Source organism: Podarcis muralis, chromosome 5 (assembly GCF_964188315.1).
Source record: "Podarcis muralis chromosome 5, rPodMur119.hap1.1, whole genome shotgun sequence".
Taxonomy (NCBI): Eukaryota; Metazoa; Chordata; class Lepidosauria; order Squamata; family Lacertidae; genus Podarcis; species Podarcis muralis.
The window spans coordinates 78622201-78639663 of NC_135659.1; the positions used below are offsets into that span (position 1 = coordinate 78622201).

Here is a 17463-nt window from a genome sequence, read left to right on the forward strand (position 1 = left end):
CAGTGCACCCCCAGGGCAAAAGCAACCTCTGCCCATAAGGTTTGACGGCTAAACCGTTTCAGGTCAAGGGCGCTGCAGTTCCCGAAAGTTGCACTCTGCACCAGCTCAGAAGCTCTTGGCCTAAGGTGCTAGCATTTTCCCAGTCGAGAAGCGAGCCTGAACCGTGGGACGGGAGGCGCGGCCTCCTTGGCAACGCCTCGCCGGCGGCGGTTGCTAGGGTCGCTGGAACAGGAAGCGCTTCCTAGAGTGATCAGAAGCACTTCCGGGGGCTGAGGCTCGGCTGCAGGTAAGGGTTACGCTTTGGTGGGGCAGAAGGAGTGGGGCGAGGCGCCTAGGAGAACTTTGTGCGGGAATGGGGGGCGGGGCGGGGGGGGGAGGTTTCCAGCTCCACGCCTGCGGTGAAAGGGGGTGGGGGAGAAAAGAAAAGCTCTTCTGTTTTTAGGCGATGCATGCAACTCGGTGCAAACCGGACACCAAAGCTACGTTTGCATTAAATCGCCGCCAGGTATCATAGAATTGTATAGTTGGATGGGACCCTGAGGATCATCTAGTCAGTGCAGCCCTCTGCAATGCAGGAAATTGCAATTGTCCCATACAGGGATCGAACCTGCACCCTTGGCGTTACCAGCACCATGCTCTAACCCCACTAAGCTATATTAATATTGTTATTGTTATTAATTTCCATCCCTACCTCTTTCTCTTTCCTAACTGCCTTAAAAGTGCCGCTTTCCCTGTCCACAGAATAACTAGCAATTAGTTTGGTTCTTTCACAGAGGTTGAAAGAGGGGAAGTAGGTCATGAAATGTTATTTTATTGCTTCAGTGTTCTTTCTTTCTTTCTTTCTCTTTCTTTCTTTCTTTTTAAAAATGTACCCTCTGGAAATGGGGAGTGGGTTTAGGACAGTGGAAGCAAACGTGCTGCTGCACCAGGAGGCACAGGCAAGGCATCAAAAATATTTCCCTTGGAGCCTTTCATGGGATCAGTGGGAGCGTTTTCCAAAATGGGGTTTTCAACTTGACAGTTCTGATAGCAAACAAATGTAGCGTTTGAAGTTGGTGGGAAGGAAGTCACACAGATTTTTCTACTCAGACATAAAAATCATCCTTCTAGCTTAAGTTGAAATGAAACTATCCTGCTAGCAGAGAAACACGCACAGGAACATAGAGGTCCTGTCTTATACCAGGTCAGGCTTTTTGCTCACCATGCCTAGTATATTCTATTCCTGACTGGCGGCAACTTCGCAGATTGATTGTATTTCTGTGCTGCTTTTCATTCAAATGAATCTCAAAGCCACTTACAAACAATAAATAGCACTTAATAAATAACGTTTGTTCTTTTCGTTGCAAAAGCAGAAAAGCGGAAATTGTTGAAGGTGGACTTGTGGACTTGTGCAATGGCTGCTGAGCTGGACTTCTCACCTCCTGAAATCCCAGAGCCTACGTTCATGGAGAACATCCTGCACTATGGCCTCTTCTTTGGTGCCATTTTCCAACTCATCTGCGTACTGGCCATTATCCTTCCCATTCCAAAGACACACAAAATGGTAAGGCGTTCTTATCTGCAGATCGAAAAAGTGAAATTGCTCATTCTGCAGCCTGGTAATTTAAAAAGGATATTGACAAACTGGAAGGTGTCCAGAGGAGGGGGGTGACAAAGATGGTGAGGTCTCTGGAGGTCACGTCATATGCAGAAAGGTTGAAGGAGTTGGGTGTGTTTAAAATAATAAAAAATAATAATAATAATTTTATTATTTATACCCCGCCCATCTGGCTGGGCATCCCCAACCACTCTGGGCGGCTTCCAAAAAATATTAAAATACTGTAATACATCAAACATTAAAAGCTTCCCTAAACAGGGCTGCCTTCAAATGTCTTCTAAAAGTCTGGTAGTTGTTGTTCTCTTTGACATCTGGTCAATGAGAACATCTGGCTTTTTCACATCTGGTCAAAGGTCATCTTTGACATCTGGTCAAAGGCGATTGGAAAGCCATCTTCAGATATTTGAAAGGGTATTGCACAAGATGGTAGAGCAAATATGTTTTTATGTTGCTCCAGAGGAGATCACAAAAAAACTTAAAATTACAAGATCCAGGATTTCTGCTTAGCACTAAGAAAACCTTCCTGATGGCGTGAGACTACAGTGGTGCCTCGCAAGATGAAATTAATTCGTTCCGCGAGTTTTGTCATTTTGCGATTTTTTTCGTCTTGCGAAGCATGGTGTCGGGAAAGTTTTGGAAAAGCTTCAAAAATCACCAAAGTCTTTAAAAACCTCAAAAAAGACTACCACACCGCGTTCTATGAGTTGCTCCTCGAAGTCAAGTCGCAACTGTATTAACGGTGTTAAGAAAAAGGAAACAAACTTGCAAGACGTTTCCGTCTTGCAAAGCAAGCCCATAGGGAAAATCGTCTTGCAAAGCAGCTCAAAAAACAAAAAACCCTTTCGTCTAGTGAGTTTTTTTGTCTTGCGAGGCATTCGTCTTGCGAGGTACCACTGTACCTTGGAAGATACTTTTTTTAAGCAGAGGATGGAGGTCTACCTATTGAGGATGCTATAGCAACATATTTTCTTCACCAGCAAGGAGTAGGACAAATGGCCTTTGAGATCCCCTCCTGTTCTTTGTCCATCCAGTCTCTGATTAAAAATATCTGATTAAGGATTGTCAATACCTTCTGAGGCTCATTGTCTCACTGTCAAGCAGCTCAAATCAGACTAGCATTTAGTTTAAATCCAGTTTCCTTTTCATTTGAAGCCATTGGTTCTGTTCCCACCCTCTGAAGCAATAGAAAACGAATTTTCTCCATCAAATTTGTGACATCCCTTCGAATAGTTGAAAATGGCTACTTTTTGCCTCTTGTCTTTTCTTTAGGTTTTTAAAAAAAGATTTTAAAAGGTTATTGAAAGACTAGTTTGATCTAACAATAATAAGGCTCACAAGGTTTATGGTTAGATTGGAGATTAATACAAATTCCTGGCTGAGTTGGTTGATGCTTACCCAATGCACAGCTGGTGTTGATGGTATTCTGGAGTGTTACTATTATTTACTAAATTTCTATGCTGTGCTTTCTTCCAAAGGATCCCAGGGCAGCAAGCAGCAAAGTAATAAAACAGTACAATTAAATTTTTTTAAAGGTTTAAAACATTAAGACCATCTAAAAACATTTAAAAACAAAACATACCCTCACATCTGATAATTTCAAGGTTACCAGGAACAGTATCTTTCAGCCACCAAATGCCTAGGTAAATAGGAACATTTTAAAATTCCTCCTGAATGTTAATATGGGAGAGAGAGACACCTCACCAGGGAAGGAATTCTACAAACAGGGAACCACCACCAAGAAGGCTCTATTGTGGGTAAGTGCTAGCTGGGCAATATCCAGCAGCAGCAGCTCCAACAGGTGCCCTGTGATTGTTTCAGAAGTGACTACTTGATCATTCTCTGATCTACTCAATAGATAAAACTGCAAATGGAAGATTCTGGCTTTGAATATAGTTATTCTAACCAGCCTGGACTTAATTTTGCGGGCCTGGTGACGCTTACAGCTGCATCTGTAACTATTGGCAACCTTTGCCCAAAACAGAAGTTTATGCCTCTTTTTCCAGTCTGCTGATGGCCATCCTTTTCCCTGGTGTCCCTTTGACGTGACTCATCTTTTCTGCCTTTCATCTGGTGTTTCATAAATGTAGATATAGTATTACTTTGGGGGAGGGGGGGTAATATGTCAGAAAACCAGCTGTGGACCATATGTGTGGCAGCATTTGGACTGTTTTTGGGGGGAGGGCTTGGATGGCAACTGTTCCATCTTCCGTAGGTAGCCTAAAAATAAACTTTCCAGTACTTAACAGATGCGTCAGCCCATATTTATCCTGTCTTAGGCCTAGAGAGCTTTCCTCACAGCAAATCAACATGGCAAGAGAAGTGTCAACAAAGTGATTGAAATATGTGTCCCGAGCCCCACAGCTTTTACACAGGAATCACCTCCTTTTCCCCATCATCCAGCCCTGCCCCATGCACACCTAAATGATGCACCTGCAGTTTAGCTACATTTATATATTGCTGCATCAGCAGAACACCTGACTGATTCATACATGCTCCTGTACGTCTGCATCACAAAATGTTCAGGAGCTGGGAGAAATCTGTGGGTTGACCTGAAAGGATTCAGCAGTTTTTTCCTATAATATACATTTTAGGATGAAAAAGGACACTTTTGCCATCAAGCATTCTAACTAATCTCTAAAACTGTGCAGGCTGGAATGATTTGAGAACAAAAGCTGGAATTCTTGGAGCATCTAACAGAGCTAATGTGGTGCACAAGCCTTGAGGATCACCAGCTTTTACATCCTCTAGATGCAGTGGGTAGCTGAGCTGGTTAGAGCTTAGTGCTGATAACGCCAAGGTTGCAGGTTTGATCCCTGTATGGGCCAGCTGCATATTGATGATTACCCAATACCTCAAGACAGTTCTATGATTCCAACTCTGCAGTTCTATGATTCTAGATCAGATAAAATGGACCATCGTGTTCAGTATTCTGTACTGGACAGTGATCAGAAACATGAGAGTGATGGTCCCCATTGCCTTTAAAGTATAGTGTCACAACAGTCATTATCTCCAGTATCAGAGGCAGTACGCTTTTGAATACCATTTTCTGGGGAACATGAGTGGGTGCTGTTGTGCTAATGGCCAGGTGGTGGGCTTCCCATTGGCCTCTGGTTAGCCACTATGGAGCCAAATGTTGATCTACAGCCCTTTGGTCTGATTCAGCAGGGCTTTTCCTGTGCTCTTTGTGCTTCTTAAATGGCTTATGTGGGGGACTCTCATGTTCTGTCTTGCTTTTGTGGGAGGAAACTCTTCACTTTGGAGAGCTTAGAAGTTCACATTCTGCAAAATCTCAGCACCGCCTGATGACTGACACATGCATTGAACATCTTTGTAAAGCTGAAGGTGGGTTCCTTTGGGAGGAAAGGCTACGTATAAATTTAATAAAGAAAAAGAAAGATTGATAAAGCGCATTCATTATAGACCAGGATTGGCTATGGTTCTTTGTTGAGAGTTTGCCATGTGTTTGTTGGAACTAAACCCTACTTTGTTCAATGGGGTGCAGTCTTAGGAGGAGTGCCCAGAGCATTGCATGTGCTGAATGGGTTTTCCTAATTATTTCCAAAAATTGGTATTACTGCGCAATTGTTTTCAATGCGTTCCCTAAGTATGGTTAGTAAATTATTTAATAAATGAGTTTTACCTCCCTAAAATGGCTGGAGAATTGAATAATTGGAGCACTTGAATTAGGGCTGTATTGCAGTGTACTTTATGGCGGAACCAGACATCTTTGTAAAGCTGAAGGTGGGTTCCTTTGGGAGGAAAGGCTACGTATAATACACTGTTGTATTTCTGATTCAAATTATATTGATTCTGAACAATAAGCTAATAGGCAGGCCTGGATGTTCCTTATTTAGGACACCAACTCTGCCTGCTCCAGCCTGTTTCCTATTCCAGGCAACCTCCATACATGTAGGGGAATCAGCTTTTGAAAAGACTCTTTGGATTGAAGATTAGAAGGCAGCAGTCATCTTCTTGCAGCTGCAATGAACTTGGAGTCCCTGAATAATAAATGCCTCCTTCCCCATTTCCCTAGAGTGTTGAACTCTTTTGGCCAGCTTCCTGTGGGTGAATCACATCCCTTAGGAAGCAAGCCAAGTCTCCCTTCTTGGAATGCCTCGTGAGTGTGAATTGCAATAGCTCTGTAACTTGAGAAAGATTCAAGCCAAGCTCATTGATGATAAAGATACTATCAAGCTGTTCTCCTCCCCCTGTCTTGTTTGGACCACTTTCTTAGAAACTGGAAGCTACCACAGATCTCTCTGCCATTTTTCTATGGCCTTTCCCAGTTGGCACACATGGATTTTGAGACACTCTAGAAGCCTAAAACATATTTAAACCAAAGCTTGGTTAATGAGGGGAAGCAGTCTCTGTGTGGTTTCTTCCAGGAGCCTGGCTCTGTTCCCATGCATGTGAGATTCTTCTCTATTCTTTTTTTTCCTCCTTTTTTTAACAAGAGGATGAGATGTCGGTTCCCATAGCAGAAATGTTTTCTGCGATCGTCTCTCCCAGTTGATCAATGGGCGAAATGTGTTGTTAACAAATTTTCCAGTTCTTTATTTTAATTTGAGATGAATAAATCTGAAATTACTCTCTACAGTTGCCTTTCCAGTTTAAATCTTCATTTACATCTATTTGCTTTGGTGACCTGAATAGCCGGGTTTTGTTTTTTCTATTAAAGTTTTGAAATTCCTACGCATTGAAACTTACAGAATTGAGCAGTCCTAAAGATGGACATCTGTGCTCACTCACCATGCCAAAGAACCTGCCAAGCCCAAATCTACATGTTTTATTGCCCTCTGTATGTACAGTATATACAGGAATGATCCTTTTATACATAAGCAACATGGAGTCCAGCAGCACCTTAAATATGAACATACTTATAATGGCATGAGTGTTTGTGGACTAGAGTCCAGTTTTTGCTACAATGAACTAACACAGCTGTCCCTCCTGTATTTATCACAGAAAGCCCTTTAGGCATGTGCCGTTATGCTTGTATTGACAAAATAGCAAAGAAAAGATACTTTGGTGTATTACAGGCATGTGCAAAAAAACAAAATCCACCTAGCTGAGATACTACTTTTAACCAGAGATTGCCTGCTACCAGTCCTCCTTTTTCCATAGCTTTTGCCTCCCTGCACCCCATCTCCGTGTGTGTGTGTGTGTGTGTGTGTGTGTGTGGGGCGCAGCATCCATTTCCATCCTTTTGCAGCTCCTCCAGTTTCCTCAAAACCCATAGTGCTAGCATGGTCTTTATTTTCTCTTTTTCTGCATCTTTGGCTGGCTGCTGGCAGTTCACCCTTCCCAGCTCTTTCTTTTTCCTACTCACTCAATTTAAAGAGCTTAGGAACAAGCGCTCCTATTCTGAAAAAAAAGGTTTTTTTTCCATACACAGCTCTATTTAGTAGTTGCTTGTTAGATATTCCTGTCGCCTCGTGTGATGATCCTCCAGGTGACATGCAATTCAATATAAAATATTAAAACATACAAAATGCAAACTATTCTAAAGCATGCAGCCATTCAACAAGAGAGAGAAAAACAGGTATGAGCATCAGCACAATCACATTAACAACTCCAAATGCAGGTTAAGACTAATTGTGATTAGATTAAACAGAGACTAAAATTAGAAGCGTAGAAACAACATTAAAATCTTAAAAGACCTGGGAGAACAAGAAAATATTTGACTGGTGTCGAAAGGACAGTAAAATAGGAGGCAAGTGACCCTGTTCAGAGAGAGTGTTCTATAAATTGAGGAGTCACCACCAAGAAGTCCCTCTTGTTGCCACCCTGCATTCTCTAAGCCTGCAACCCTACACACACTTTCTTGGAAGTAATTGCTCAGTATGTGATTCTGCTTTCGAGAAAATATTCATAGCATCAGTCTACATAAGCAATTTTTTGAATTTCTTGCTTAAGTAATGTGAAAGTAAAGCATCTAGGGATTAAGCAACTGAATGTGTATTAGATTTTTTAAAAACTGCTCTCTCCCACTTTCTTTCCCACCATGACAGCCTTGGGATATGCCAATAAATAACACAAGAGGGGCTCATGCTTTTAGTGTGCTGTCACCCTATGAACAAAATCTCTGTTGACTTTATTTCCCTTAACAAACTTTTAACAGGACACCGAAAACTATGAGACAAAAACTTCAGAAGTGGTAAAGAAACCCAAAGCTGCCACAGCATCGTTGAGCAAGAAACCCAAGAAAGAAACCAAGAAGAAGCGGTAAAACAGCTTCATGATGAAACTTTCAAGACAGGGTTACTATCGACCATTGAGCTTTCTTCAAGACTACATTGATGAAGTACAACTTAAATGTAACACAGTTTTGGGAAAGCTGTGCATATTCTTGTTTCTGGTCAAGAGGAAGTATTTCCTAAAATGGCTTGAAGATTATTGTTTCATCTGATCTGTTGTAAATACATGTATGGTTTACTGGACATACCTACGTAGCATGGAAGATCTTAGCGATTACTGGGGCCTGGAGGGAGCAGTTCATCTCTTTTGTGATGTTCAAGATGCAAAATGCAGGTCCCATGAAATGGGTTTTGGCCCCACAAAATGCATTTCTCCATACTTCTAAAAGACAGAGGGACCATTCACTACAGCTCTTTTTGTGTGTCATTGATGAAAGGGATCAGCTCCTACAGCTTCTTATTTTGTATGCCATTGATGTGCTTAATATACCTGATTTTATATCCAAATGGGTGTGTTTTCACGTCGTTTTTTTAAAAAAAGACTGCTGCTAATTATCTTCCTGTGAATATAGCTTCCCTTGGATAATTTGTTCTCAGCCAGATTAACTGTCTTCCCTCTACTGTTCGTGCCTAATTACATGAGTAAGTCACCTCTGTCATCCCTGCTTTGAGATGTATTTGAGCACTCTCTTTTTTAGGTTCAGGTGGGCTGAATGAATGGGAACTGTAACTCATATGCCATGAATGATGAGTAGTAGTGAAATCTCGCAGTAGAGGTAACTGTAGGGCAGTTCTAAAATTTCCTCTAATATGCAGGTTTCAGTTCTGTTAAGTAACATGGCCTTCGTCACTCCCTTTGATAGCCGTACCGAGTTATGATGACAGTGTAGCCAAAATGGAGCCACTGAGAAACAAAAGATTGCTTGGGCAGCGTGCTTGGGCAAACCTAGGAAAAAACTCTAGGGGAGCGGACTCAGACCTCCAAACAAGCTGCGGAACAGAGGAAGGGGAAGCAGAAAGGTGGGGAACAGGCTCCTGGAAGAAAATATGCCCTATACTCCTTGCTGTTGTACACCTCCTCTGTCTATGAGCACACAGGCCTTGTGGGCTGCTTTATCCTTTTAAAAATGTCATCATCTTAGCTGACGTTTTGTGTATTATATTTTCATCCTGTATCAACCAAAGTTTTTGGGACTGATTTAACCACCTTGGGGCATGTGGGTGGTTGTCAGTTCCATTCTGAATTCAGCACTGAGAAAAGCCTGAAAGAGCAAAATTGACATATGGTGGAACCTTCATTTTTGAACGTAATCCTTTCCGGAAGACCGTTCGACTTCCAAAACGTTCGAAAACCAAGGATCAGTGGGTGGCCAGCAAAATCCATTGGGGAAAAATAGAAAGACACGCAGTGGAAGCCATTCGACTTCCAAGGTGCGTTCAAAAATGGAAGCAATTCCTTCTGGATTTTCAGCATTCGGGTTCCGAATTGTTCATCGATGGAGCCGTTCGTGAACTGAGGTTCCACTGGATGAACATTCTGAGGTGCAGTTGATACAAGTCCAGTTAGATGCGGTCCTCATATTTTTGACCACGTTTTGGTTCTCTCGCCAGTAATGTACTTGATGGCTACAAACCTTCTGTATTTATTGTCCCTCTGGGAAGAGGCAACCATTTCCATCTTGTCCACTGTAGGGAGTTACTAGGAATTCAGTTGGCTACCCACCCAAAGAGATGAAGGTTGGTTTCTTCTACCTGTGTTTTCTTGTGTATGGGCTTTTCTGAATTGGGTGATAACCTGCTCGAACTTCTCCAGAAAGTCTTTGTTTTTGTGAATATTAGAACCTCCAGTATTACCTGTTCTGCAGCTTAAAGACTACTTGTAACAAATGAATATCAGAATTTTAGTCTCACTGAAATGGATCATCTGCTGGTGTCATAAAGATAAGTTGCCGAAGGTTCCTTCCTGGGTGCTATAAAAGACAGGTCTCTGTTATGGGTCAGTAGCTTTCTGGTATTTTTAGTATTCCTGTCTAGCAGCTTCACGTGAATAACACTCACTGTTGCTGTTCCTGGATAATAAGTGCAGGTGGCCTGTTTTACCATTCTTCATTATTAAATGAGGTCATATCACACATTGCATCCTTAAAGCCACCTCTCTTCGTATAACCCAGGCATGGCCAAACTTTGTCCTCCAGCTGTTTTGGTACTACAACTCCCATCATCCCTAGTTAACAGGACCAGTGGTCAGGGATGATGGGAATTGTAGTCCCAAAACAGCTGGAGGGTCAGGTTTGGCCATGCCTGGTAACCTAGAAGTACTACAGCATATATATTTTTTGATGTTCTAGTAATAAGAAGCTCTCCTGAAGCCTAAATACTGCAAGACTGAAAAGAAATATTCAGGTGAATGGAAGATTTCCTCCACTGACTCCTCATTTTATTGCCCTTGGAAGTTTCTGTGACAATTGAGAGAATTAGCATAATCTATATAGAAATTAGAATTGGCTTTTCTTTCTTTTCTTTTCTTTTTTTAGGAGTTCTGTCTCCCTACAGTTAATAATGGAAACAATAAAAGGTTCTCATAGGTGCCATTGAATCCAGTTCTCCACACAAAGAACACACAGCCGTATTTATTGCTTTTAGCAAAAGGCCTTTGCAAAATGTATGATACAAGCAGTAGGAATGTATTAAAAAGAAAAGGCTTTTTAAAATTATGTCACCAGCATTCATTACCACCACTCCTGCCCAGAACAAAATAGTTCTGTCAGCTAATGTCCTGTGTAGTTAACAGCAATCTTTGTTAAAATACCTTCTCCCTAATTTTCTTCATGGCAATAGCATGGAGGGCTACATACCAGGTCATGTAGTCATGTACAAATCAGCAAAGCGGAAAAAAATCACATCCAATGGACTCTGGTAAGACAAAATTTTAATTAGAGGTGCAAAAAAAGCTGCTCCTTGGGATGATTAAACATGAGTTGTCATAAAATGTATTGCGTAAGAGCCTCAGGTTCAGTTTAATCCCCAACACTAATACGCCGGAGGGCTGGAATTTACCATCTTCATGTTGCACCTAACTCTCGTCCTCCCATCTTTGAAGAGAATACTAAGACTATACATGCCTGCTCAGAAATAAGTCCTATTAAGTTCAATGGGGCTCACTCTCAGGTAAGGATCTGGGATTACAGCCTAATTTAAATTCTTTCTCATGGGATGATTTTTCTCTGAGAGGAGGGAGCAATAATTAAAATGCTGCTTGAGCCCAGTTGTGCTGCTGCGTTCCTTCCAACTCATTTTCGCCAGGCCTACTTGGGAGGTTCCCAGAGGATAACGCCCCAGATTCCTGCAGCGAATTCTCTCTCCAGGACTCCCATTTTCTCCCTCTCAGTAATATGCAGGTAGGTTGTGTTGTGTTAACAGAAAATACATTTGCATATTGTAGGGTGGGGGTGGGCTTTCCCCTCCTCCTTTTTCCTCCTTCCCCACCCTCCCTTTGCAACACATCGCCACAAATCAGCCGCTCTTCATTATGACCTAGCTACATTTATTGTCCCTTCGAGTGAAAGTGATTATGTTAACAATGTGCCTTTGTGGGACTCCTGCGCTGGTGGAACAATCCCCTGAGGCCCAGTAATAAGTAGCTCATGACCAAAAAAATCCTGGTGGGCACAGTTCATTTAAATCCCTATTAATCTTATTCAGACCTCATTTACTTTCATTCCAATGCACTCACTCGGATGCAGTGTGGAAGAGGAACGGAAGACGCCCCTGGGCTGCTTTGAAGCAGACAGGTGCCTGCCTTGATTTCTTCTCGATTCGGTATCAGAAATGGATGGCTTCAAGCTGCCTCTCAGCAGGTTCTTTCAAAGCGACATGCCGGTGCTGAAAATGTACATGGACTGGGAATGCCCTGCTGGCAAAGGCATATCTATGTTCAAATGCAAGGGATTCAGAGTGTCCATTCATTCATTCATTCATTCATTCATTCATTCATTTGTTTTATATACCACACCCCTTCCCAAGGTCCCTGAGCAGCTGTCTGGATGCTCTCTGAAAGCAAACCAGGACACAACCCCAACGAGTCGCTTAGGAACATTGAAACACAGAATATGCCTTATACTGAGCCACAACACTGATCTATGTAGCTCAATATTTTGACTGGCAGCAGCTCTCCTGGCAGGGTGTCGGACAGGGTCCTCTCAAAGCCCCACCTGGAGATGGTGGGACTTGAACCTGGGAACTTCTTCATGCAAAGTCGATGCTCTACCACTGAGCTACAGGCCTTCCCTGGGACCTGAAAGGGCCACACTTCTTTATTTCCAGAGGTGTCGTTTCAGGTAAGCTCGGGATGCAGGTGGCGCTGTGGGTTAAACCACAGAGCCTAGGACTTGCCGATCAGAAGATCGGCGGTTTAAATCCCCGTGACGGGGTGAGCTCCCGTTGCTCAGTCCCTGCTCCTGCCAAGCTAGCAGTTCAAAAGCACGTCAAAGTGCAAGTAGATAAATAGGTACGACTCTGGTGGAAAGGTAAACAGCATTTCCGTGCACTGCTCTGGTTCACCAGAAGCGGCTTAGTCATGCTGGCCACGTGACCCGGAAGCTGTACGCCGGCTCCCTCAGCCAATAAAGCGAGATGAGCGCCGCAACCCCAGAGTCGGTCACGACTGGGCCTAATGGTCAGGGGTCCCTTTACCTTTACCTAAGCTTGGGACAGTTGCATGCAGGGAGGCAAGGTTCGAAGACTTGCTGTTGGATATAGTCAGCATTAAACCGGAAAACAATTCTTTAAGTACAAATGCACCTAGCCTCTTAGCTGTGTATTTTAAGGCAGGGGTGGCCCTCCAGACACTGGGGACTGGTGCCCATAGGGATTGGTAGGGTAGAAAGCCAGTGCCAGAGGCAACTTTAGGTGAGACCAGAGCCAGTGATAGGCAGAGCCAAGAAATTATAGTTTTGTCCCCATCTTCCCAGCCGTGTTGTACATGGACAAACTTTGAGAATAAGAAAGAGGAGGAAGCTGGCAGATAGTTGTAACTCTTGCACTGCTTGTAAATTAGATGGCAGGGAGGTGAGGGCTGGCTGAGGAGAGTTTGAGGTTGGTGGGGCATTACCCCATTTCCCCCAGTACACCAGCCTCTACTGCCTCCAGATGCTGCTCAACTGCAACTCTCCAATCATACTTGACCATTGGCCATGTTGACTGAGTCCAACAGCATCTGAGAAGCCACAGGTTAGCAGCCCCTGTTTTCAAGAGAGCAGGAGGGAATAGTCCTTCAAACAGTGGCACTTTTCACAGCCATTGTTTCCATGGGCTGTTGCTTCTGTGTCACACACACACACCCAATCTGTGATTTCTCCTTCCTTGGGTATCCCCAACCAGATCATGTTGTTGGGGAGACAATGTGGCTGAGGGAAAGCAAAACCAAACTAGAGCAAGGGTGGTGATTCCTGGACTGGTCACATGTGTGGCCGTAAGCAATCAGGAAGGCAGTGCACACCTCAAGCCCACAAAGAAACTCCCCAACCTGAGAAATCTAAGTGATTGCACCTATTTTATTTAGTTATACAGTGGTACCTCAGGTTACATATGCTTCAGGTTACATACGCTTCAGGTTACAGCCTCCACTAACCCAGAAATAGTGCTTCAGGTTAAGAACTTTGCTTCAGGATGAGAACAGAAATTGTGCTCCGGCGGCGTGGCGGCAGCAGGAGGTCCCATTAGCTAAAGTGGTGCTTCAGGTTAAGAACAGTTTCAGGTTAAGTACAGACCTCCGGAACGAATTAAGTACTTAACCTGAGGTACCACTGTATATTTAACAAAAGCAATTGGCTGCTTAATCTAATAATCTCTAAAATCTAAGATCTGGTGATAATCTCTACATAAAATACCTGGTTCAGGGAACCTGGGGCCCTCTAGATGAGACCTGGGAAAGCTTTGGCCCTCCAGATTTTGCTGAACTCCAACCAGTCCTAGCAAGCAGGGTCAATGGCCAGGATTGATGGGAATTGTGGTTCAGCAACATCTGGAGAGCCTAATGGTTCCTCACACCTCCTCTAGATAATGTTGGACTGTAATCCCCTTCATCCCTGACTACTGACCGCACTGCCTGGGGCTGATGGGAGATGTAGCCCATGACCCCAGAATCCTATCCAACTCTCTGATTCTATGAATATCTGGAGGTTTAAAAGTTCCACATCCTTGATACAGCACTTGGGTCTAAGTAGCTGAGTGCTCTTTGCAGGATTCGAAGTTTTTTTCTGAAGCTTGCTTGCTGTATCAGGAGGGGGATTTGGGAAGGTGGTAGCAAGGCTAAGCTCTTTCTTTTAAGCCTACTTTCAAATCCCCAAAAAAATCTGAAGAGCCAGCCACAGGTTCCCCATCCCTGACCTAATTCTTGGCATTATGGACACACCTACACTAAAGCCTTTGCTGTTCCTATACTATTTTAATTGACACAGCTTTCACAATATAATTCTGGGGATTCTCATTTGTAGAGGATGCTGAGAATTCACAGAAATCCTTAGCCACTCTTACAGGTCTTAAGTCCATGGAGTTTTCTGCAGAGAATATCCGAAGCACCACTGGAATCTGAATTTTCTATCTAAACCCTTGTCCAATACCCCATGCACAGGATGTCGATGGTATAGGAGCTTTCACATAACCAGCCAGTCTGAAAGACAATACAGCACGCCACATGCACCCTGGGGGCAGAGGGAGACAATATGTGCCAAGCTCTTTTTAGAAAGCCACCACTCCTATTCCTTCCAGTAATTATGCCCATGTCTCCTTAACTGTCCTAGATCTCGTTCTCTCGCTTGAGAATGACGTGCTGGGCATTTTGCACAACACTCTGTGTCGGGCTAGATGGCCCAGAGATCGCAAGAATTAAAATCTGATGCTGTTGCTCTGTCCTTTTTCTAACTGAAAATCAACCATTTTCCATGGCATTTGCCCCAGCAAGAGACAGGCATGTGTCCTTCACGTCACTTATAGGCTTTACTTCTGGCCCACTTAAATAGCCTTCCTGTCTTCTTGCCCAACCTGGCAGGAACAAGAGAAAGGTTGGCATGTCAAATGTGTTCCTCCTCCCTCATTGAATCATTCCACCCTTAGAAAATTGGGGGCCAGAATTGTCAAAGACTTCTAGACAGGTGAAACACAAGTTCTGGCAAACTGTGGGAAGCTACCGCCCTTCTCAAAATCCCCCTCCCCTGTCACTTCTTTTTTTAAAACCCCGCTCCAGACACAGCATGTAGACTTCAGGGGGAAAGATCCCATTCACACAAAAGTCATTCCAGCACTTAGACCCAGGTGCTATATCAGGTTAGGGGAACTTTGGCTCATCAGAGGCTATTGGACTACATCTCCCATCAACCCCAGCCAGCTTGGCCAATGACAGGGGATGATGGAATTCGTAGTCAATCTCTAGATGGTCACTGGCTTCTCAACCTCGTGCTATATAAAGTATTATTATTACTACGAATGTAACTGTTTTAGCATGTAATCATTATCTTTTTTTTCAAATTATTCTTATTAGTTTTTCAGATTGTTACAAATCAAACTAAATTACTTTAATTTAATACAATTTCTTTTAAAAAATTAGATTTCCTGCTCCTGTTGCAAACATGTGTCCATCAATTTCTCCTGTAGCCACATCATCTCTTCTTTAATATGCATTTCATCCTTTACTTGTTGTCCATTTTTACAGCAAGCCATTATTACCTCCTCACTTATAAATATAAATCCATTTCACGTGTGTACTCCTTCATAAACCTTGTTGTCTCAGACCTGGTATGCTGGGAGAGTAGATTATTATCCTCCTTTGTTCAGTCTTTGCAGTGTTTACAAGATCGCATTCCAACTTCCACTATTCACCACTTGTGTACAGACTGTGGAGCATGAAAGCATTATCACCCACCAATGTTTCCTCACTCGCCCATCTTCCCTTCCTTTATCCTGAGTGTCACCTGTCTTGATCTTGGCCACAGACATCCATGTGAGATGAAGGATTAGTCAAACTGGAAGAAATATGTCCTGACTCTTTGCCAAGAGACCGAAGGAAACGTCTCACCTTGAGAACCTTCACCTCGAAAACACCTGAAGCGAAGCGTCTCTCATCCTGGAGTGGATTTATAGCCCTGATGAGCAGGGGGGGGGGGGTGGCTTAAGGTCACCCACTCCCCTGGCTGGTCCAGGGCAGTTTTACATTTGATTTATGCACCAGCACACATCCCTTAGTAACATGCTCAGAGAACACAGCTACTGTCAAGAGTGAAATGAGCCTCTTCATGTGAGCGAGTGAAAAAAAGCAATTGTCCATATTGGATTTACAGTATTTAGTTGAGGTTGTTTAAAAAAAAATGTGTGGAATGGCTTTCTACAGTGCTGGAATTCCTCCCTCTGCAACTTACAGTACCAGTTCAGTTAGGTTAAGGACACAAGAAGAGCTTGCTGGATCAGGCCAATGGCCCATCTAGTCCAGCATCCTGTTCTCACCATGGCCAACCAGATGCCTGTGGGAAACCAGCAAGCAGGATTCAATCATAACAGCACTTTCTCCCTACATGGAAACCACTGTCATCAAGGGAAGGGTATTGGACTACCAGCTTGGAGACCAGCATTCAAATTTCCACTCCACCATGAAAGTGAGTGACCTTGGCCCAGTCATTGCCTTTTGCCCTAACCTACCTCAGAGACAGAGGCGGATTTAGGGGAGCGCAACCAGTTCAGTCGCACAGGACACGGAGCCTCAGGAGCACTGCAGGAGGCACTGCAACTACTATTTAGAATGGAGCATGGGGGGGGTGCACCGAATTTTGGTGTTGCACAGGGTGCCGCTGAAATATGAGACCCCAGGGTCTGCCAGTATCAAAGGGTTAGTGTGAGGATAAAATGGAGGTGGGAAAAGAGAATTGTGTATGCCAACTTGACCTCCTGGAAGGAAAGGTGAAATATAAATGTAATTCTGAAATTCTTTTGTAATAAGACAGCTACATTGAGATCTTGTATAGAATGTCCTGGGAGATTGAAGTGTTCTCCTACTGGTTTCTCTGTCTAGTGATTCCTGATATCTTACTGTAATAATAAAGTAAGGAATAATTAAATAAATCCTGAAGTCCAGACACACATTGCTACCCATGGTTATTGAACCAGTGGATATTTTCCTACATGTACATAGATTTGGAAATGTGGCTTCATAACATATTATTGGGGAGTACTTGGCCTGGGAATTTTTAGAAAGCAAAAAAATACTGTGATTTTTAAACAGATAGTGTACAGTGGTACCTCTAGTTACGAATGCTTCTGGTTACAAACGTTTCAGGTTACGAGCTCCGCTAACCCGGAAGTAGCTGCTCCCGGTTGTGAACTTTGCCCCAGGATGCGAACGGAAATTGCGCATCTCTGGTGCGCGCACAGTGGGAGGCCCCATTAGCAAAAGCACACCTCAGGATAAGAACGGTTTCAACTTCAGAACAGACTTCAGGAACAAATTAAGTTTGTAACCAGAGGTACCACTGTAATTGGTGAGTTTGAACCAGCTGCACCAAAAATTGGGTAAAGTCACACCAAAGTCACATTTGGGTCCACCATCTTGATTCAAAACCATGCTTGGTACCCAAACATCAATGAAGACCCCCACCTTGGGAACCCCTGAGCCGGGTTTGACTCCAA

The 17463-nt window shown here is 43.4% G+C and overlaps 1 protein-coding gene across 4 annotated transcripts; it reads left to right on the forward strand.

Moving 5' to 3' along the window:
- The first annotated feature begins 201 nt into the window (after positions 1 to 201).
- Positions 202 to 8298, forward strand: MANBAL (mannosidase beta like). 4 transcript variants are annotated; one of them, XM_028735017.2, is made up of 3 exons: positions 202 to 286; positions 1350 to 1543; positions 7716 to 8298. In XM_028735017.2, the coding sequence occupies exons 2-3, from the start codon at positions 1394 to 1396 to the stop codon at positions 7821 to 7823; spliced, it is 258 nt and encodes an 85-aa protein (XP_028590850.1). In that variant the 5' UTR covers positions 202 to 286; positions 1350 to 1393; the 3' UTR covers positions 7824 to 8298. The 4 variants fall into 4 exon arrangements, with proteins under 4 accessions (XP_028590850.1, XP_028590853.1, XP_028590854.1 ...); XM_028735020.2 differs by having other exon boundaries at positions 232 to 286; positions 1353 to 1543; XM_028735021.2 differs by lacking the exon at positions 202 to 286 and adding an exon at positions 399 to 505 and having other exon boundaries at positions 1353 to 1543.
- Positions 8299 to 17463: the final 9165 nt, after the last annotated feature.

Coding starts and splice junctions, on each gene's coding strand:
- MANBAL (XM_028735017.2), top strand. CDS start 1,394: ATGGCTGCTGAGCTGGACTTCTCACCTCCTGAAATCCCAGAGCCTACG. Junction 1,544..7,715: donor TTCCAAAGACACACAAAATG/GTAAGGCGTTCT, acceptor AACTTTTAACAG/GACACCGAAAACTATGAGAC.